Source organism: Canis lupus, chromosome 23, assembly GCF_003254725.2.
Source record: "Canis lupus dingo isolate Sandy chromosome 23, ASM325472v2, whole genome shotgun sequence".
NCBI lineage: Eukaryota > Metazoa > Chordata > Mammalia > Carnivora > Canidae > Canis > Canis lupus.
Window position 1 is genome coordinate 7,019,986 of NC_064265.1, and position 22,759 is coordinate 7,042,744.

General features: G+C 41.2%; 1 protein-coding gene and 1 long non-coding RNA gene across 36 annotated transcripts in view; one reads left to right on the top strand and one right to left on the bottom strand.

Annotated features, from left to right (window-relative positions):
- Positions 1 to 301: 301 nt before the first annotated feature.
- Positions 302 to 22,759, bottom strand: part of LRRFIP2 (LRR binding FLII interacting protein 2) — a 110,271-nt gene continuing 87,813 nt past the window's right edge. For 23 of the 35 annotated variants that reach the window (XM_025461336.3, XM_025461339.3, XM_025461335.3 and 20 more), the window contains 9 exons: positions 20,138 to 20,230; positions 17,803 to 17,895; positions 11,334 to 11,435; positions 10,926 to 11,058; positions 9,338 to 9,387; positions 4,294 to 4,414; positions 1,683 to 1,762; positions 970 to 1,074; positions 302 to 585 (listed from right to left, as the gene is read on the bottom strand). In XM_025461336.3, coding sequence (XP_025317121.1) covers positions 475 to 585; positions 970 to 1,074; positions 1,683 to 1,762; positions 4,294 to 4,414; positions 9,338 to 9,387; positions 10,926 to 11,058; positions 11,334 to 11,435; positions 17,803 to 17,895; positions 20,138 to 20,230 — 888 coding nt within the window. In that variant the 3' untranslated portion in view covers positions 302 to 474. The remainder of the gene's footprint in view (positions 586 to 969; positions 1,075 to 1,682; positions 1,763 to 4,293; positions 4,415 to 9,337; positions 9,388 to 10,925; positions 11,059 to 11,333; positions 11,436 to 17,802; positions 17,896 to 20,137; positions 20,231 to 22,759) is intronic. The other 12 variants (XM_025461347.3, XM_025461357.3, XM_025461353.3 and 9 more) reach the window with 3 other exon arrangements.
- Positions 1,071 to 5,100, top strand: LOC125753404 (uncharacterized). Its single transcript, XR_007405130.1, has 2 exons — positions 1,071 to 1,180; positions 3,843 to 5,100. It is a non-coding gene; the product is annotated as an uncharacterized LOC125753404 (long non-coding RNA).

Consider the following 22,759-nt stretch of genomic DNA (forward strand, 5'->3'; position numbering starts at 1 on the left):
AATATAAAGGCTATCTGATATTAAGGGTAAGTGTCTTTTGACTGCTGGAGATGACTGAAGTCTGAATTGCACCGTGGAGAAGGCACTTATGTTTTCCGAGGTCTCCAGTCACGTTATCGCATTGGGCACTCACAGAGTTGCTGTCCTCCAGAACCTGTACCAAGGCCTCCGAGTGCCCAGTCACTGAGGCAGCTGGGGAAAAATGGTGAGTAAACTTGATTCTAAAATTATGGCATAAAAAATAAAAACAGCACGGACCAGTTCTCAGTCTAGAATCAAACTACAAACGAAATCCAGAGTGTTCATTCATGAAGATTCAAACCTGTTTCATTCTCTCATAAATTATAAAATACAAAGGTGGCTATTTTAATGACAAATCTCAAACAGTACTGAAGGGGGTCGGTGTCATTGGACAAAGAGTCAGTCTGTCCGGATGGGACCTGAGGGGCAGCACCCGAGCTGAAGGGCAGCCTCCTACTGCTGTGCCAGAAGTGCAGTCCTGTTGGCCTTCATCTTCTCCAGCCGCTTGGCCAGGTGGCTGTTGGTCATCTCCATCTCCTCAATCTTGTCCAGTGCTGTTCGTAACTGCAGATAGGGAGAGCCTAGTCACCTCACATGGTCACACCCAAAACCCAGTGTCACTTCAGCCGCCCCCACCCCCAAGAAAAGGAAACAGAAGCGCTGGGCCACCCCATGGCCTTGTTTCTCTTCCAGTGAGACTCAACAGGGACACTGAGCAAACACAGGTCAGACTGCAGATGGAAAAACAGACCGGCTCTAAAACACAAGGGAGATTATCCTTTTTCTTAGTCTCATAAAAGTAAATGGCAAGTCATTGCACAGGTGAGAAACTGACACAGAAGAGTAAGAGACTCCACTGCAGCTCCCCTAAGATGGGACCCAAGATTCAATTTCCCAGGCCACAAAGAATCTTTTCTTTCAGGAATGTGAGGCTGCAAAAGCAGGTACCTCCCGCTGGAGCTTCCTCTTTTCAGCCTTCAGTTCGTCCTCCACTTTCTCGGCATTCTCGGCAGCCGTCTTATACCTCAGCACCTGGCCCTCGAGCCGGCTGATCTGTCAACAAGAGAACGTGGGCCTCTGCTAATGGGCACTGGAGCCCCTTTCTCGCAGCCACGATGGAAACACCGCGTCATTACAGATCCCGAGTCATCCCCTCACAGTGAGTCATAGGGCCTCTCAGAACCCGACAGCTATTTATAGATCCAGAAATGTCCCCAGAGAGGATTACAGCTGGAGAGTCATTATGGGGCCAATTTCCCATGTTAAGTTTATGATGAACATATTAAGTGCCAAAGTAACACTGCAGGATGAGACTAAATGGAAAAGCTTTTAGACCTTCTGAAATGTACAATAAGGAATTTTCAAACTACTGTCTTCCTGAAATCTCTTGAATTATCTGGAAAAAACAGAATTACAGCCACAGCCTTCTACGTTTTGACAGCCAACAGAAGGCTAAAGTGCCCTGCTAGGTTTTTCCTGCTGCCTTCTCCACTTTAATACAGAGCTTTTCTAGAGACCCCAGCCCCCCCCCACCCCCCCCCACCCCGCGGAGGCAGCCCAGAGAAACCTAGGTACTCCTGGAGTTAGCCACTCAGATGCAGGAAACAGACATGTTTCAAAGGGGGCATAAATCACTTGGTAGTGCACTGAAAAGTACTTACATTCTGTTCCAATGTGGTTATATCCTGTTCTGCTTTTGAAAGCTTAAATTTGTATTCACTAATTTGTCTATTGGCATCTCCTGGAAGAGAAGAGAACCTGTGTCAGTGCAGGGGTGCCCTAAGGCAGTGACCACCTCTGCTGCCCAGGAGGGGGCTGTGCAGCGGAAGCAGACAAAATCCAAAGGCCTTGGCACTTCCCACAGCGTTGGCCCTACAGCGGCTCTCCTGCAAGAAGCTCTAGTACCCGATATAAGCATCCTTTGGACCAGGGGGTTTGGAAGAAATTTTACTCTCCAGTCCAGCGGCCCCCACCCAGCTCTCGTGCTGCACGCCGCACACCCCCCCCCCCCCCCCCCCCCCCCCCCCCCCCGCGCCTCTGGTTGTCCTCGCCATCCTACTTCCCGGGCTCCCTTCGGCAGCTACACACCAAAGGCCCTACTCTCCCTGCCTCCGTCAGGGCTCTCCTCAGTCTGGTGAACTCCTCCTTCCATGTTGCAGTTTACTTACACTGTCTTTTCTAACACTGATCGTGCTTTCTAAACACTGTACATGTGTGGGGGACGAGCCAGCTCTGCCTTCTTCAGCTACCTTGATCTTGCCAAGGGCTTTTTGCATGTGCTTGATAAACGTTAGCCGAAAGATTCTTTTCAGTAATGTGATTCTGTGATGGGTGGACTTCTAAATCATTAGTTGTACTTCTAACCTAAGAAGTCAGTCATTTAAAATGAGAAGTCGAGGGGTGCCTGGGTGGTTTAGTTGGTTAAGTGTCTGCCTTCGACTCAGGTCATGATCTCAGGGTCCCGGGATCAAGCCCCACATAGGGCTCTCTACTCAGTGGGGAGTCTGCTGCTCCCTCTCCCTCTCCTGTGTGCATTCTCTCTGTCTCTCTCAAAATCTTTAAAAAAAATAAAATGAGAAATTTAAAAGTTCCCTCCAGCAAATCATATTTAACAAAAATCACTCTGAAATCATTATAGGGTAGAATCATAAGGCCTATAGGAGATAAACCAAATCTAACCTATCTAACTTAACCTTTCTGCTTTTCCACATCACTGAGATTACAACTACTTATATAATCTTCAGCGAGAGGATCTTCTCAAGAGTAGTTATGGTCACCTGAAAAGTAATGGGGCTATAAAACTCCTGCTCCCAAGGCCTTTCTGGCAGTGATAGATAAGAGTTCCTACTGCTGAGCTCTAAAACAGAAGGTTCAGGATCTGGGTTTTTTGTTTTGTTTTGTTTTGTTTTGTTTTTTAATTCTCCATCCCAACCATTTACCAATTATGACAATGTGCTGCTTCCTTCTCATGGCAAACCATCCTTTCCTTCCTGTTTTCAAGAGTGTAAGTCCTTCATCTCTGCCATTTGGTGCTTGCCATGAAATTCCATTCTACAACATGATGCTTATGTCCCCAGGGTTCATTTGCCAGCCAGGCCCAGTCTACCAGGTCCTGCTGGGCCCACCTCATTCTACAGCTGACTCTGGGTCCTTTCCAGATACCAGCTCTGTAACGCTCACCTGCCATAGGAGCATTCACACAGATGGCATGCCCGACCCCCTCAGTGTGGCTCCTTTTGAATTTGCTGCTTTAAACCAGTCTCTTTCAAATCTACCCCTGCCCTCTCTCTAAGACTGCTCACAGCCACTGTGCTGGTCCAGCTGATCATAGCCTCCCAACTGGTCAGCCTGTCTTCATCACACCCGTCTTCATCTATCCTCCATGCCAAAATATTTCTAAAACAAAATACTCAACAGGAAGTATCATGAGGGTCTCAACTGATACCTAATAAAGGACATGACACTAACCTCAAAAGCCAGTATTAAGAGTATTAATAAGCCTTAAACCAAGAAGCCTTTTCTGTTTAGCCTAATGCAAATTATTTAGATGAAAAGGCCATGGAATAACCAATATTTAAAAATAAGTTATCAGAAAAGCCACAATTTAAATTGAAAAAAAAGTCTCCCCTTTCCATGAATGACACATTATCTAATTATATATGAATGGCTGCTGACCTTCCCCTCCCCCCCCACCATGGAGATTACTGTGAACGCAGCAGGCATTTTAAAACAACATGGGGTCAAAAGAAAGGGAGAAGGACTGTATGAGGTAAACTGAATAGGCTTACTTTGTGGCCTGGTTTTAAATTACATCTATAAAGATTAATGGTTAATAAGAAAAACTTCTGGCAAACTTCTGAAACAATTCAACATTCGTGTGAGTTCCAAACATACCCCTCCACTATCCAAGAGAGTTTTTGCAAGAAAAATGTCACTAGGAAGGGGACCGTATGGGAGCTCAAAGGTGACCCAGCTGTGGAAGAGGACAGTGCCAGGAGGACGCGGATTCCAAAACATCTCTAGAAATCATGGCAAGGAGGGGGAAGAGGACTAATCCAGGTTCTTAATCCAGCCCCTGAAGCACAGAGGCTCCTAGAAGCCTCAGCCTGGCCGCACCACCTATCAGGAATCCATTCTGGGCCGCTGAGGACTAAGCAGTCTTCGTAACTGCTCCCCTCGAGAAACAGGCATCCCGACCCTGGCAACCCCCAAGCCGTTGCGTCCCTGGAACAAAGCCTCCCTCCCGGGCGGCACTGCCCACCGGGCACCTACTCTGCATCTCGATGAACTGCAGGTCCGAGCCGTTGTGCAGCCCCGCCAGGTCCGCAGCTGCGTTCTCGCTCCGGGAGCACTTCTGCCGCTCTTCCTCGAGCTGCAGCTTCAGCCTCCGGATCTGAAACAGAAAGAGAGGTCTGTCACGAAATCCACAGGGCTGGTCCTCGGCCACCCAAAACTGGAGCGCCCACCATGGGGCCAAGGCCAGGTGCGCTAGCCACAAACTGAGTGACGTCAGAAGAAGCGAGCTCCAGGACCACGTGTCCCCATCAAAGCCGCCCTGTTTTATGTAGGCTGGTGGAACAGCAGGTCTGTTCAGCGTTTTTCACTGCTCTTATTAAATTCACTTTTTAATAAAATTCCATGTGCAGTTAGATGGTTTTCTCTTAGAATTAGGGTAAATATTCTAGGTTAAATATTTAGGAAATGAATACCAAAACTTGAAGTCAATTAAAATATTAAATGTTAAATTAGTATTAAATATTAACACATATATTAGGTGAAATATTTAGAAAACCCTGTGTATGCAGAAATAATGTATCAAACACAGTTGATCTACCTTACTTTATCCAAAATAAAGGATGTTCATAGTAGCTTATTCATAATAGCTCCAAACTGGAAATAATCCAAATGTCTGTGAACAGGAGCATAAACTGTGGCACATCTGTACAGTAGAATTACTACCCACCAAAAAAGGGAAAAGCATACTACTGATATGTGCAATGATAAGTATGCCACACGGAAGATGCCAAACAAAAGAGGAGGACATACTGTGTAATTCCAATTATTTAAAACTACAAAATACAAACACTAATCCACAGTGACAGAAGAAAGCCAGTCAGCAGCTGCCTGGAGAGGGGGAGAGGAGGCTCAGGAAGGAAGGCTTACTAAGGGACACCAAAACTGGAGAGTTATGAATACTTTCACCATTTTGACTATGGTCATGGTTTCATTAGTATTGTTATGGCTTGAGTTGTATCCTTACGTAATTCATATGTTGAAGTTCTAACTCCCAGTACCTCAGGATGTGAACTTACTTGGAAATAGAGCTACTGAAAATGCATTTAGTTGAGATGGAACAGGATGGGCCCCAATCCAACATGACTGGTGTCCTTATAAAAAGAGCCATATCAAGAGAGACAAACACGTACAGAGGAAAGATGATGTGAAGACATGCAGAATGCTATCTACAGGTCAAGGAATGCCAAAGACTACCAGCAAACCACCAGGAGCAAGAGAAGTATGGAACAGATTTCCCTTCACAAGCCTCAGAATGAACACTGCTGGGCTACCCGGTGGCTCAGGGGTTTAGCGCAGCCTTCAGCCCAGGGTGTGGTCCTGGAGACCCGGGATCGAGTCCCGCATCGGGCTCCTTGCATGGAGCCTGCTTCTCCCTCTGCCTGTGTCTCTGCCTCATTCTCTCTCTCTCTCTCTGTATCTCTCACAAATAAGTAAATTTTAAAAATCTTAAAAAAAAAGAATGAACACTGCTGCCACCTGACTGCAGGCATTTGCTAATCTCCAAAACTGTCCAGACAGAAAATTTCTGTTGCTCTAAGCCACCCAGTTTGTGGCAATTTGCTATGGCAGCCCTCAGACAGTAATACAGTAGGTACATTTGTTTGTACACTTTACGTATGAGTGGCTTATTCTACACCAGTTATACCTTAGTGAAGCTGTGGGGTTTATTTATTTTGCAAACTGAAGAAACTAAAACTGAATCAAATGAAAAGGAACTCTGGGTTGAAAAAAGACAAGGCCCAGTGGACACAAGAGCCCCCCCACACACAGAGAACAAGGAGATTGGTGAACAGACATATACTGCATGCTGAGGCCCCCAGTCTGGCCTCAGTTCCCAGAATGCTCCCAGCAAGACTGCTCCCTGCACTGAGCACAGGGGGGATGGCTCCGTGCAGACCATCCATCTAGTCTAAAGTAAAGACCAACATTCTCATGTCAAAATTTCCCAACAAAACACCCAGCCACATCAGCCTTACAAAGATAGGGACATCTGCTCAGAGGTGCCCATCAGCATTTTAATTCTGCCCCACCCCACAAAACTTAGGGCCAAGTAAATATACATCAGAGAGCATCAGTTAGGAAATAAACTATGCCAATGGAAGGAAACAGCAAAGAACAGTGACAAACTATCAATATCCTCCGAGATAAGTGAAAATATCTGCATCCTGGAAATGACTGCAGAAACACAAGCCCAATGGAAGTATTCAAAGCTAAAGCTGAAACAATCTTTCAAAAGTAAAGCAAAAGAGATAAAGGGATGGACAAATAGAAGAGAAACAAAAAAGTCAAAGCATTGGTCCCAGAGGTCTACTGCCCCCTCCTTCAGAAATCAGAGCTGTGTTTTCCTAAATGCCTACAGGTCTTCCCAGCATAGATTTGGGGAGCACTACAGCTCAGAACTCCAAGGGGGACAGAGCCTCCCCAGGCCTCCTTTGCCTTTCATCATCAAGGGTCATCAAGGGTCAGTGTGATACTCAGGGTTAAAGGGGCTTCCCTAGCTGGGACCCTGTCACCACTGGTCAAGGGGAAGCCTGGACATTAAGACCAAGTGTGCCACACCCCCAGTGGGGGAAAGGGCAAGCCCTGTGCTAGGAGGAAACCCATGCTCCCCAGATACCCCTAGCCTTTCAACATCTGCCCTGCATGAACCAGGACTAGTTTTTCATTAACCCCATCATAATTATGTCCATCTCAAAGCACTCATCCTCCTGCACTCTCCTCGCAGGGCTCTCTCTACACAGCCACCTTCCACCTCTGCATCTCTCCTAACCCTGCCCAATGCCTGAAACTCAGCCTCTGAATGGTCCCCTCACCTAGTGCATTAGCAGAAACCCACTCTCCCCTGAGAAGCCTGTTCCCTCTGCAGCCTGCTGACCTTCTGGCAAGTTCTCCCACAGCCCTCCTACCACTGAGCCTGAGAATGGAACACATGACCTGCTTTCTGTGCTGTTGCCCAACTTATTCTCCCTCGGTACTCCCTAAAATTCCTGCTTCCAGACCTCCTCCCCTCCAATTCCACATACCAACCACCCCTCATCACGGCTATCACCCTACTCCTCTTCACCATTCAGTTCCTGACCCACACTCCCTCTCAAGTAAAGCCTGGGTACTTTCAAGATTCGTCTAGGTAGAGGCTTTCCCTATGACTGATGGCAGTATCTGGAACACGTCCTCTCCAAGGATCTGATCTTGCCATCTATCTCCTTTTGCCCTCACTACTCTCCCCAGGCACACACTAGAGCTCCCACTAGGCAAGTGCAATCCCTGCATGAGTCAGTCCCATTATCCTCTCTCTAACCTTTATATTCCTGGTCTTTCCAGCTCCCCTCAGGACCCCAAATCCCCAAATCCTTCAATCCCACTGATATTTCCCATCTTCTTTCCCCTGGGTCTTGACATCTTCCTGGATTACCCATTTGCCTCCTAACTCACGTAATCTCTGGGGCCATCATTATCAATATTCTTGTGCACACGTCCTCACCTCCTCTGCCCAGTTACACTCCTGGGTGTACACACCTGCACCTATGTCCACTAAATGTGGCTAGAGAAATGCATAGACTAAGTGTGTTCACACAAACCTCTAGCATACCATCTAACTTACATATTCATTACATCTATTGTTTATTGTCTGGTCTCCTCCCACTAAAATGTAAGGTCTATTACTGCAGGGATTATTTAACTGATTTGTTCACAGAAATATGCCAAATGCCTGGAATAGAGCCTGCTAAGTGGTGGAATCTCATTCAACATTCAAACAACTGAAAAGGAGTTTCAAAAAGAGATAACAGAATATGAGAGGAGAAAACCAGTCAAGAAATTTTCCCAGGATTGAAGATAGGAATTCCTAGAATTGACAACTCCAAATCACATCACTGTGAAACTTCCAAACACTAAGGAGAAAGTATGATAATAAGCTGCTACACAGAGGAAGGAATCACATACAAAAGATGAAAAATCTGAATGCCCTTGAAATCCTCAACATACTGGCTTCCGTGGAAGCCAGAAGACAATGAAGCAATTTCTTTAAAAAAAAAAAAAAAGATGAAGGAAAATGATTCCAATGAAGAAAAATTCTATACACAAACTGTTAATCAAGTAATAGGGTAAAATGAAGACATTTTCAGGCCTCCAAAGTTAAGAAAAATGTATAGCCAATGTACCCTTTTCTCAGGAAGTTACTGGGGGATGTATCAAGGAACGAATAAAAAAGGAGGAAGTAATAGGGCATTACAAAAAGGGAATCCAACCTGCACCACAGGCAGAGGAAATCCCAGGTGGCAAGGACAGGCAGGCCATTATGTTCCCACGGGGCCAGGTCTGACGCTCCAAGAATCAACAAGCGGAACTGAGATAATATTTGGCACATGTGAAAACATTAAGACAAGATTTAACTACTGCTGCAGACATGGCAGCTAAACTGGTAATAAATACACAGGAAACCAAGCAGAGGCAAAAAAAAAAAAAAAAAAAAAAGCCACAGTATTAACTCTGGGGGAGTTGGAGCTGTAAAGAGAGAAGGTTGCAGGGCTCCATGGCAAGTGGCGCTTACAAGTCCTGATAACATGCACAGACCGGATGCACACTATGCCTTCACTAGGAGGACGGGATGACAGAGGCTAGATGGTCATCTTCCAGAGGGGTGTCAACAGACCGTGCCCCAAAAAGAACCATCAAGAAACAACGTCAACCTATGAGATAGAAATACACCAGAATGGTACACATGGAAATTTGCTAAACCAATAGGAATGGTCGGGGTGAAGGTGAGGAGGCAGGGCACAGAATTCTCCTCTTCACAACAAGCTTCAAAGAACTATTTAACTCCTTAAACTCCAAATACAATCAATTTTTTTAAAAGAACAGGAAACAACAAATATGAGTTATCTTTTTGTCCTTCAAATCTTGAGTACTGATGTTTGAAAGAAGCACATTTCTTTCTTGTGTACATCTTCATTCGCTAACATTTTGCCATTATTTAGTCCGTTAAATCAACAAGACCTTCCAGTGAGAAGAATGCCTTTACCTGTGATAGTAGCTCTTCCTTTTCTCCAGCAAGTTTTCGTAGCCTGACATCTAAAACAAATGGAAAATAAACTAAATTTGTGATGATACAGTGCCGAAACAATTATTCTTGAAATTAAAAAACTGCAAACATTATCTGATAAACAACTTATAGCTCTCAATATCAAGAGAAATGAAGGCTTAAGTTAATGGTGCAAAGGAAATGTAGTTAGTTATTTAGTGGTTGTGTATTTGTACACAACTGTTAGCTATCAAGGCACTAAATACAACATTTGCTCCCAAGGGCAGTGATTTTCCATTTAAGACAAACCAAAGTACAAAGATCACTTCCTTGTTTAAAAAATGTGCAAGCTTTCACCAGCAGACAGACAACTCAAATACCGGGGTGCTCTCACAGGCTTAATTAAGCCTCACAGGAGCAAACAAAATCTGGGAGAAAAGACAGGCAGGGTAAGAAGGGGCCCAGGTGGAGAGGCTGGAAGAGAGAAAATAGGAACACAATGCTGAAGGAGCACAGACCCACACAGGCTAGTGGGGGAAGTGGAGACCAACTGTGAGCCACAGGCAGGCAGTCAGTAGAGGACTGATCTGGGGTGTGGCTGCAGGATTGCTAGGGCTCACTCCCAAGCAGGCCTTAAAACAAGCTCCTTACACTGAGGGGGACCATAGATGAGTAAAAGCAGCAGCTGACACTGAGCCAGCGCCTCCCACAACCAACTAAGGTTACGACCAAACATAAGAGCTGGTTCCCCCAGTACCTTCCAAATAAGCAGAGGAAGCCCTGGACTGCCCCCAGCCACACACTCAGTGCCTTTTCCCCCTGCCTCGCCTGCATCCTCTGCTGTATCAAAGTGTTCCACTATGTGTTTACTAACTCTGAAAAAGTCCCACTCCTCTAGGAAACCCATACAGAATGAAAACAAAAGAAAAAATATCTTTTTTAAATTAAAAAAAAAAAAGTGAGCTGGTGGTTGAGTATCCATGCAATTTTCCTTCCTCTAGAGCAGAATTCTTAGTGGAGCCAATGAGTAGGCATCTGTGTGGCTTCCTGGGAGAGGTGTTATTAAAGTCTCAAAAGCTTAAATTTAAGAGGCTTAGATTTTAAGAGGTTCAGAAACTCTGCTCTAGAAACACTCCTCTAAGATCTGACTTCTTGGTCATCTGTTTCTTGCCTTAAGAAGTGCGGTGGCCAAGAGCTACAGAACCCTGGGATAAGTAGCAGAGCATAAAACCAGATTCTCCAGGAAAAAGAAACTTAAAACATACTTGGGAAGTCCCCTACCAGCCTGCTGGTTCCCTGGGACACATGTGCTGGATCATGTCTTCTGGGAAGGTTTGTATCTAAGTACAAAAGCAATGTGTATACACCAACAGTGCTTCTATCCAGGACCCTTACAATGACCCAGATGCTGGTTTCCCAAGATCAAGGATGGCTAAAGACAAGGTGCCCAGATTTCTTCCTGCTAAGAATTTAGATAAACCTCAGATGGCCCTTGTGTTATTTTTGTTATCCAAGATGGGATATGAGTAAGCCAGAAGTCTAATAGGACAGTGAATCCAAGTCAACATAGCAGCAGGCAGCATCTTACCTAGTGGACCTTCTCCTGCGGACTCCAAGACCTGAGCAGCCTCCTGAGACACCACAGTGATGGCTCCGACCACTGGTTCATGATTGACATCACCATTGGGAGTGCCATCAGGGATTATAACTAAGCCATGTTTCTGTGGAGAAGGAAAAAACCCACCGTCACAAAACATGGCCCACGTGGAAGCAGTATGCTCTGTCGGGCAACTCTGTGACCATAGTTTTGCCACAGGTAACATCCGGTTAGAACTAGTGACATAGAATATAGCTCCGTAGAAGAAATGACCGAAACCTACCAAATCTGCATTGAGGAATGAACGCTGGTTTGTCTTCGGGCTGGGAAAGATAACAGGATGAAAGGAAGAAAGAATAAAGCAGTGAGGGATTGAACTCCAGGCTAAAGCTAACATACCTCTCCTGTCTTCACTGTCTCCTTCAGGTCAGCCAGCTCCTCTCTGAGCGTATCTCGCTCATTCCTAAGGCAGGCAATGTATTCTTTCTGTTTCTCTAGGGCCTGGTTTTAGACAGGGTAGCAAAGGAAAGAATGGCACAGAAAAAGAGCAAGTGAAAGAGGTAGCAGAGAGAACCTAATTCAAATAAACAAAGATAAGGGCATAAAAGACAAGGGAGTAATAAAAGCTTAGAAACTGGCAGTTAGATATGGGAGGAAATACAAGGTCATATGGACACACATCTCCACAGGAGACTTTTAACAGAAACTGGTTAATCGTGCATCAATTCGCCAAAACATGCTCATCACATCAGGCAGGAGAACTGATCTTTCTTTTCCAGTTGATGAAAAAAAACAGGAAAAGGAAGATGAAGACAGCAGTAATATTAAAGTTTTCCTTACTATATTTTCATATGGTGACCAAAACAAACAAACAAATACACTTCATGTTTAACTAAAATTGTTCATTCAAGAAGACAGTGAAAATTCTTAATTACAAAATTAATTTTAAAATGTTTTAATTTAAAAAAAAATGTTTTAATTTAAAAAAATTTTAATGGCCCTGGAAGAAAAAAATAACCAGTATGCACAAGCTATCTTACTTAAATATTGGCTGTAGTGATTGTTCTTCAAGCAGTATGGCAAAATATTCCTCAAAAACCACTTACTTCAAAATAGCTATCTCCAAAGTGATTCCCAAGGACCTGTTTGTTGCTGTTGTTAATTTAATTAAATACAATTAAAAACCATCTGGTTTCTGGTATACCCTTCTAAATGGGAAAAACAAAATTAAAACACTGACAAAATAAATGCAGCCCACCTATGGAGTGCAGGAGAGTATGGGTTTGGGGATCAGGCTTTTGAGTCCTGGCACGTACTAACTTAACCTATGCCTCAGATTTCTCATCGGAAAAACATAAGGAACAACAGTAGTACTGCCCACGTACATAGTGCGAGCACTGCTGCAGTGGGAGAGTCCCAGGGAAGGCTCAGGGAAAGCCCACCACTTTTTTCTTTCTTTCTTTTTTTTTTGGGGGGGAGGGAATATTTATTTTATTTTGTTATTATTTTTTAAATTTTCCATAACTATTATCTTTTTTCTTATAAATTTATTTTTTATTGGTGTTCAATTTGCCAACCTATATAATAACACCCACTGCTCATCCCATCAAGTGCCCCCCTCAGTACCCATCACCCAGTCACCCCCACCCCCCGCCCACCACCCCTAGTTCATTTCCCAGAGTTAGGAGTCTCTCATGTTCTGTCTCCCTCTCTGACATTTCCTACTCATTTTTTTCTCCTTTCCCCTTTATTCCCTTTCACTATTTTTTATATTCCCCACCACTTTTTTTTTACTTGGATCTCCCTTGCCACTGCCTGAATCACAACTGTCAGAGCTGAGACCAACAGTGCAGAAGTAGGCACATGCTTTGGTCATCACTGAAAAATCAGATCTGTTCTATGTAATGAAATAACCCAGAATTCAAAACATACCCCAGGCAAGCAGTCTATGCAGACACCTGACAGCCAGACTATTTTGAAAAAGCCTTTCTCTACACAAGTGTTCATATATTTAATATTTTCTGCCAACAGCCCCGTTAGGCCAAGAAGTTAAACTACAACAGGTAACTTTCCTCTCAGTTTACAGGGTTAGAAACCAAGCCAACTGCTTCATTACTGATTAAATCATTACAGTCTTACTGTGCACCCAAACTGGCAATAAGTAAATAAGGGATGCTAGCAACCACCATCCATGTAGCTCCAACTATATCGTATGCAGTGCTACAAAGACACGTAATTTTGCCCTAATAAATTTACAATTTCTCCCTTATACATCCTGCACTTGTTGTATCTCCATTTCACAGATCAGAAAACTGAAGCTCAAAGAGGTGTTTATATGAATATAATTTTTCCCTCTCAAAGTTGCAGTAAGTGGCAAAGCCAGAAAGTGAATCCATTTCTTTTTGGTTCCAGTTCAGTTTGGTTCCAAAACCTTTGCATACTTTTCTATGTCACAGTCCCAAGAAGGCCACGATTATGTTTCCTTACTGTCATCCCAGATGTTTCTGGAAAAGTAGTCTGTAAGGGCAAGCCCAACCCATACTCACCCAAACTGCAACACCACTATCTGATTTCCTTTCAGCAATTTACATTCACACCATATGGCATGTCTTGCCTTTATATTAATAATTTGAGTTTCTGGCATCATGAGGCATTTACCCTAACACTGCAAGCTAATATTACCACTCTATTACATTAATAACAAATGTTAATATCAGGACAAAAAAGCACAAAGCAATACTTTCCCATCTGTTGACAGACACTTTAACTTCTGTGGGTTAGATATTTGTGGGTTATTGGTAGCTGCGTGCATAGTTATGCCATGCATCACCACATATAACCGGTCAGTGATCATTGCCACAACATGCTCTACATAAACAACACCACTAAATAAATATACAAGATCTCTTAGGAACAGACCAATTTGAAACTAGAAATTCTAGCAAATGCCAGAACGTGCCATTTGCCCCCCTTCCTACATCTTATAGCAATGGATTTTATCTCTACTTTCGAACTTTTTGATTTCATCTTCCCAGAATTATGGACGGGAAAATAAACTACATCCCATAAGTTCTCCCCTTTCACCACAAAGTTTGGAGGCTACCAAAATATCTTATAATTGGAGCAAATGTATTCACATTGGCTCTGAAGTCCTCTGTAGGACCTGACCATAAAACCACTACCCTGTGCTTGCATTTAATAATAGCTCTTACAGTAGATTCCACCAACACCCCCCCCCTCCCCGCTAGGATAAAAACTACATGCTTGTGGGATCTAAGTAATTCTTTACCCTTGACCTAACCTCAAATTCTAGTGTCAAGAAGCCTGAAAGTTATGTATAACAGGCTGAACTTAGGGGGCAACAGGTTATTTTTCCATGTAATTGCACGGGGCCAGAAATATCTTTAGTCAGAATGGGAGTGAGTCTCATACTGGGCTATCCAGTCCTTTCTATGTACTTATTCAACACATCACCACTTGGAACTTGGAACTGCCTTAGGGCTACAAGCATGACTACAAGGATTGATGAAGGAGAACCAAAGAAAACCAAACTCTAACATGAGAATAATGGCCATGTTCCTTTACCAACTTACTAACTTTAAATCTTGAAAATGAAGCTAGAGACAAGTGATATATTAGGTAGTTAAAGTCACTGACTATACTGAAAATGTGTCTTATGTAAGTCATGGGAAGACCACATCAGGATGGCTACCAGAAAAAAACAGAAAACAGAAAAAAAAAAAAAAAATGGAACCCTTATGCAGCGTTGATGAGAATGTAATATGGTATAGTTGTTGTGGAATACAGTCTGACTATTCCTCAAAAAACTTAAACATATCATTGTCATATTATGCAGCAATTCCACTCCGTGTTATGTATAAACCCAAAGAAATGAAAGCAGGGTCACAAAGAGGTATTTGCAAACTCATATTCACAGCAGCATTATCCACAATAGCCATAAGGTGGAAGCAAACCAAGTGTCTGTCCACCAACAGATGAATGGATAAACATGGTACGTACGGACAATGAAATATTATTTGTCCTTAAAAAGGAAAGACATTCTGACACGTGTCCCAAGGCAGATAAACCTTGCGGACATTATGCTAAGTGAAGTAAGCCAGTCACAAAAAGACAAAGACTCTAGGATTCCACTTAAATGAGGTACCTAGAATAGTAAATCCATAGAGACAGAAAGTAGAATGATGGCTGCCAGGGGCTACTGGGAGAAGGAAATGGGGAGCTGTTTAATGGGCACTGTTTTGTTCTGAAAGATGAAAGAGCTCTGGAGGTGGATGGTGGTGATGGTAGCACAAGAGAGTGAATGTACTTAATACCACCAAACTCTACACTGAAAAATGGTTAAAGTGGTAAACTTTACATTATTATTATTATATTATTATTATATTATTTATATTTGTATTTTACCACAATTTAGAAAGTTTCCTAAAAAGTCAAAGGAAGAACCAACTATCGATACATGCAACTTGGATAAATCTCAAGGGATTTATGCTGAGTGAAAAACATAACCCCAAAGGGTTAAATACTGTATGATTCTATTTATATAATAGTCTTATAATGGCAAAATTACAGAAATGAGAAAGATTAGTGGTTGCCAGGATTTGGGGAGGAGTAGGGGAGGTAGTAGATAAGGCTATAAAAGGGCAACGGAAGAGATCCTTTGCGGTGAAAATGTTCTGTATTTTGCCTATAGCAAGGTCAATATCCTGGCTGTGATACTGTATTACAGTTTTTTTTTTTTTAAGATTTTATTTATTCATGAGAGATACACACACAGAGAGAGAGAGAGAGAGAGACAGCCAGAGACATAGGCAGAGAGAGAAGCAGGCTCCATGCAGGGAGCCCGATGTGGGACTCGATCCCGGGTCTCCAGGATCATGCCCTGGACCGAAGGCAGATGCTTAACCACTGAGCCACCCAGGCATCCCTGTATTACAGTTTTTGCAAACTGTTACATCTCGGGAAAACTGGGTTAAGAGCATACAGGACCTCTCTGTATTACTTCTTACAATTGCATGTGAATCTACAATTACCTCAAAAAAAATTTTTTTAAGTTAAACTTTTAAAAATAGCCAAAGGATCACATTATTATATATCATACAGAAAGAAGATAGCCACTTATTCATTCAATAATGCCACAGATACTTAAAAATCAAATAATTTCTCTTAACTATGAGCACATCTTTTTGGTAGGAAAAAAACATCTTTTTCGTTTTATTTTGAACAGCTATTTTATTAGAATGAGTGTTTTGGGGTTTTCCTATGGCTGATCCAAAATAATCAGTTTAAATACTAAGATAATTATACAAAATAGAAATCATGGACATACAGATCCATGCTAAAGAAAATTATGTTAAGGTCCTAAACGAAAACCATTCTAGATAGTGACCAGACACTAATGAACCCTTACAAATTACCTGCTTTGTGCCATACATTTTTTTCACATCTCACTTTAAATTCCCCAAATAAAAATGTAAATAAAATCAGCAGTTCATAGTCAAAATCTCACAACTCTTAACAGTCATTATTTTTTATTCCAGAAGGCTCTTCTGGCTTTGGGTGGATTTTTAGACACTCTGTATTTAAATAGTGGAAACTCTTAAAAAGTAAAAAACAACAACAATAAAAAACGCTCTTAAGATGTAATTTTGTTTTCCATATACTTATTAATAATAAGAGGATAGGGAGGCACCTGTGTGGTTCAGTTGGTTAAGTGTCTGCCTTGGGTTCAGATCATGATCTTGGGGATCCTGGGATTGATCAACTGATTGGCCCCCTCTGGGAATCCTTGCTCAGCAGGGAATCTGCCTCGCCCTCTCCCTCTGCCCCTCCCCCCTGCTCCTGTGCTCACACTGGGGCTCTCTCAAGTAAGTAAATAAAATCTTTAAAGAATAATAATAGTAAGAGGATAGGTCCTTGGAGATATGAAAAGAACTGGATACAAGAACCCTCCCCACAATGAAGGGTATGACCCAGAGACATCCAGGCATGTCTATCACAGGTGTTCTGGGGGATCTTTGCCAACTTTTCCCTATGCCACCTAACCTCAAGCAGAACAAATCTTTCTATGTTCTCAGGACAAGGGTTTCCTCTCTCTGCTTCCTCCACCATAGCCCCTCTCTGACAAGGTAAGCCTCTGGCAGCTATGGCTGTGTGGTACCAGTGCAGAACAGAGAGCTTATTAAGCCATGAGATGGGGTACGCGTCAAAGGGTGACACAGGATGAACTGGTGGGAATTTTTCCAGCCTCCTGTGCACTTGGAATCTACCTAAAGTGCTTAGCAAAAGAAGCACTGAAGACTTTCCTTATCTGGGCCCCTGCTCTGGGGAATCATGGGGTTATAATTAGAGATGACGTCATGGTTTGGCAAATCCAACAAATCTTACATTCCTATTCACTTCCGTAACTAAATTGATGTTAATCTCTTCCCATTTTATTCACCAAGGATTTATGGGATGGTAATTACTTGTCCTCCACCCCCCACTCACTGTTCTCTTGCTTCTCATCCAAACTTCTTGCAATGTAAGGATATCAAGTTACCCACAGAGTTTGAATTAAACGCCTGTGGCTGCTTCTGGATAAGAATCCTGGGGAAATAAACTTCCCTAGAAATTTCCTAGTTTGTAGGTTTCACAAACCCAGAGTCTACTAGAAAGAAGAGTTCTTTCCAGGCATAATATTGAGTTTGCCCTGGGAGGTTTTTTTTCTGTCTCCTGCTTATTCACATTTCAGTGTATAAAATGCTCAAAAATAACAGAAAGGACAGATTCTTATGAATCTCTAAGTTAAATTATATTGGTCTATTCCTTATCAATGGGCTTCAGACCAAAGCCCAATTTCATTTCATACCCTAATGTTTTTATCTTTCCAAAGAAGTGTCTCCTGAAGGTCAAACACCTCTTTTGTCATGGTGTCTATTTTCTGCTGCATTCGTTGATTCTCCTGCAGAGGAAAGGGGGAGAGAATAAAAGAGCAGAAAGAAAAAACGGTCGGGGTCCGAGGGAGGAAAACAGTATAAAAAATAAAGCTGATAAAGAAATTTAACAAAGGGAGAAAGTAAGTCTGTGTGATGAACAAGAGAGGCAAGAGTTGCTCACTAAAGGGAAAGATGACATCCAGTGTCTTGGCCACAGGCCTCCCGCTGGCTTGCCCCAGGGGAAGTGAGAAGAGCTGCTGCAAACACAGCTCTGAGGCAGCAAGCCAGCTAGGGTTTCTGTGTACATGCAGCTCCATGTGTGTACTCTTCCTCTGATTACTGCCTTTTCTCCAAACATGGAACAACTTCTAGAGAAGGAAATTCAGATTTGCTTAGGAACACATGATCCTTATCACAGAGAACAAGCAGTAGTTTTAAACTTTTTTTTAAGCAGAACTAAAAATACAAGACATATCTCAGTTTAATCATTTTGACTTTGTTAGCAGAACCTACAACAGCAAGAATATCATGAATTCGAATGAACAGTCATATTTTTAGTTTAGTTTTTTAGAAAAACTAGAATTTAGCATGTAGCAATTCTTAAAATAACAGTTCTCCTTAGGCAACAAGCCTCAATTTATACCCTTTACTGTTTAACAGGTTTTCTTTTAAGAATTATTAGTAAATGATCATCTCCCATTTTCCCTACTTACACATTTCTTATATACTTTAAAATGAAAGACCAAAAGGCATTATTTTGTCATATCCAAGGTTTTCGGTTATACATAGACATAGGTATTAACATCTAAGAAATGTTAATTCTAAACATAAAAACTCCTAAAACTAAGGTCTTTAAAGTTTGTATATCCAGCACCCTTGGCTTTTAAAGAAACCAGTGACAAGTTATGGGAATCAAGCATTATACAATTCCTCTTAAGCATAATCATCAAATTAACTTACCCAATTCTGACTTAAGCTACTGAATTTGAGAAGCAGCTGCCAAAGTAGTTTTATTATTCGTTTGAAATCAAAAGTGGGGGAAAGTATATATCTTAATTAGAAAAAGAAATAATAAGTGGCTGGCATATTGACACACAAAAAAGAACACAAAAAGCCAAAAGAGAGGAATACACATTATTTTTAAATACCAGCAGGATACAAAATTTAAATAATATGCTTCATGCCAAAAATGGAAAAACTAGGAGAACTAACTTCAGATGTAATCTGATTTCAAAGGGTTATGTGTCTGCCTTTAGAATTCACAAACTCTACCTGCTTTCAGCCAGCTACATTCAATCATTCTCAAGAATGAAGAAAAGTAACACAAATCCACATACAGAAAAGTAGTCATTTGTTTTCCTCTATTAAGGTTTTTGCAAGTCATTTACAGGGTGAGAGATTAGTGGGGCAGGTCCATTGAAGGAAGAAAGAAAGAGGGAGCAGAACAATGTGGGGGCAGGGCAAGTCCTGAGCAGCAGGAATATGGATGAGTAGGAGTGTGGTGCAGGAGGCATTTCCCAGGGATCATTAGGAGCTGGCCTTCCTGAAATCACTCTCATGTCATCAACATTAAGTTAACATAAGACACCTTTGATAACCACACCAAGCCAGTGGGCAGGATCCTGTCCCAGCATACTTATAAAACATGAGGAAAAAACACATTTAAAAAAAAAAAAAAACAGATGCTCACAAGGTAGCAGGAACAAAAGGATAATAAAGGCTTTTCAAAGATTTCTTGGTGGACCCTACTGGTTTGCATTCCTGGGATGCTGCCAACACCATGGCACTTGGGGTTCCTCCAGCAGCACAACCTGCCAACCTTCACCTTTTTGTATGTAAGGTGTCTATCTTGAGTAGTCCTTTCCTTTAGCCGCCTCAGAAATAGATCTACCTCAGTCAAGATCAAATGTCTCACTCCCCAAGAATCCTGTCCCAGCAGACAGCATTCACTACATTCCAAAGATTAATGGTACTTGTAATTTTGCCTTTTGCCCATTTTCTAAGATAGCTTTAGGAAAGAATATGCTTAGGAATAAAAGATAATTACAAAAGCTTTTGCTATTGCAAGGGGGAATGTTTATAAGGTTGGTAGCATTAATTTTTTAAGCCTGACTCTATGTTTCATGTGTGTGAAAATTTAGGGTACAGCCAAGATGAAGAGACAAGGAAACTGTGGCATTTTAACTCCCTTCCCTCCCAACATACACTCCCTTGTCACATTCAGTGTATTTTGTTCAAAATTAAGTATTTCACAGTTCATGCACATACCTCAATAAGCTCATCTCTCTGTCGAAGGCCTTCTTTAAGTTCATCCATCTTATGCTGCAGCACACTACACATATGTTTCTGCCTTTCTAACTCCTGTTAAGAAACAAATGATACAACTGACACAGATAATGGCACATGACAAACTGGAACATCTACAATATAGTAATACAGAGGCTAAGTATGACCTCCAGAAACACACTTGGACTTCCCATGCCTGATAACTTAGAAAAATTCTGAAAAAAAGAAAAGAAAAGAAAAGAAAAATTCTGTATTCTATGGAAAGATTCAGAAAATTAACATTTTTCATCTCCTAGGACCATACATCTAGAAAATCCAGACTAATGGGTGGCAAAATTACTAAGAACAATGAGATGACTTAATAAAGTAACAGGTTATAAAATTAATATGTAAAAGTCAATAATCTGGGCACCGGAGTGGCTCAGATGGTTAAGCGTCTGCCTTTGGCTCAGGTTGTGATCTTGGGGTGCTGGGATTGAGCCCCAAGTCAGGCTCCCAGCTCAGTGGGGAGTCTGCTTCTCCTACTCTCTCCCCCCTCTCTCTGCGTCCCTCTGTCTCAAATAATAAATAAAATCTTTAAAAATAAATAAATCAAACTCAATAACCTTTATAAGTATAAAAATCTAGAGAGAAAACATAATAAATGCAATATCAAAGAATAAAATTTTTTAAATGCATGTGTAAACTTATAAGAAATACTCAAAATCAGTATGAGGAAAATCATATAAAATATTCCTGAGGGACAGAGAAGAACCAAACAAATAGAAAAGCACACCATCTTCTTGGATTAAAAAAACCTCAGTATCATAAAAATGCCAGTTCTCCCTCAAATTAATCTACACATTTAATGAAGTCCAAATAAAAATACCATTAGGCTTTTTTTCTCATCAGAGATTGATAAATTGATTATAAAGTTTATTTGGAAGAAAAATATAAGAAAAAACAGCCAGAAAAAAATACTAATAATGAAGAAAGCTAGCCTTACTAGATATAAGGCCTATATAATTAAAACATTGTTTGTAAGGCCTTATGAATACAGACAAAAGTAGAATAGAAAATCCAGAAATACACCCAGTTACATGTGCAAATATATTAAGCAACAACAAAACAAAATGGGCATCCCAAATCAATAAGAAAAGATAAGAGTTCTATGTTAGTGAGGCTGATATCCAAATGGAAAAAGAAAATTAGAACCACACATTGCACTACAAACCCGGACAAATTTCAAATGGGTTGGAAGTTTATGAAAGGAAGAGACAGAAGGAAAGGATATAGTTACTTGAGAAAAAAAATGAGTGAATTCCTATAACTCTAGTAGAATAATGTCATTAAAAAAGTGACCTAAAAATCCACAAGCAAGAAAGGGAAATGGATAATAAGTTAGACTACATAAAAACTTTTGAATGGCAAAAGAAACTCTAAGCAAAGTAAAAACACAAATGATAAACTATGGAAAAAAATTACACCTTATATCAGAAACAAAAGGTACTGTCTCTCTGTAAACCCACTTTGATGACTCCCCAGCCATCCCTGCAAAAATGCAGGATTTATGTAGTACATCATTTTTGCAGGACTAGTTTTAACAGCAAAAGACTGCAAATAACTCAAATGTCCATTAATAGGGAACTGATAGAATAAACTATACTGCAGTGCACACCATGGAATAACTATGTAGTAATACCAAAGAATGAGGAATACCCACAATCATAAGATAATAAAGAACAAGGTGGGAGTAGTATTTATAGTATGCTACCATTTTTTTAAGAAACGGAGGATAAAAACATACATATTTGTATATATTTTTTCAAATAGCAAAATATATTTACCCTTTTAAGCTAAAAAATGGAAGGATGAAGCATTTATGATTTTAAAAATCCCCTCAAGAAATAGGGATGAACAGAAATAGACAAGTGGCTTCTTTGAATATATTTTCTTTGCTGATTTGACTTCAGATATAAATATCTTATGTAACTGTAAAACGAAATTAAAGTGAAAGAGCAATTCCTGATGAAAGCCACCCAAGTGTCCACAGACAGATGAATGGATAAACAAAATGTGGTACATACATACAATGGAATATTAGGAAGGAAATTCTGACACATGCCACAACACAACGTGCATAAACCTTGAAGGCATTATATGAAGGATAATACGCCAGTCATAAAAAGTCAAATACTGTATGATTTCACTTTTATGAGGTACCTAGAGTAGCTAAACTCAGAGAGAGAGAGAAAGAACAGTGGTTGCCAGGAGCTGATTGGGGGTGGGGAGTGGGGGGGGGGGGGGAGGAGGGTAGATAGTTATTGTTTAATGGATTCTGAGTTTCAGTTCTACAAGATGAAAAAGTTCCCATTGCACCACAATGTGAATATACTTGATATTACTGAACTGTCTGAACTCTAACACTTTAAAAAGGTTAAGATGGTCAATTTGTTATATTTTTTTTACCGCAATTAAAAGCAAAAATAATTTAAAGATAAAAATTTTAAAGCAATTTCTAAGTATAGAAAATAAAATGCAGTGAGCCTAATTATATAACCAGTTAGCAGCATAAGTACAGAGAAAGAAACTATTTCAAGTAACTTTTCAAAACAATGGCTGGAC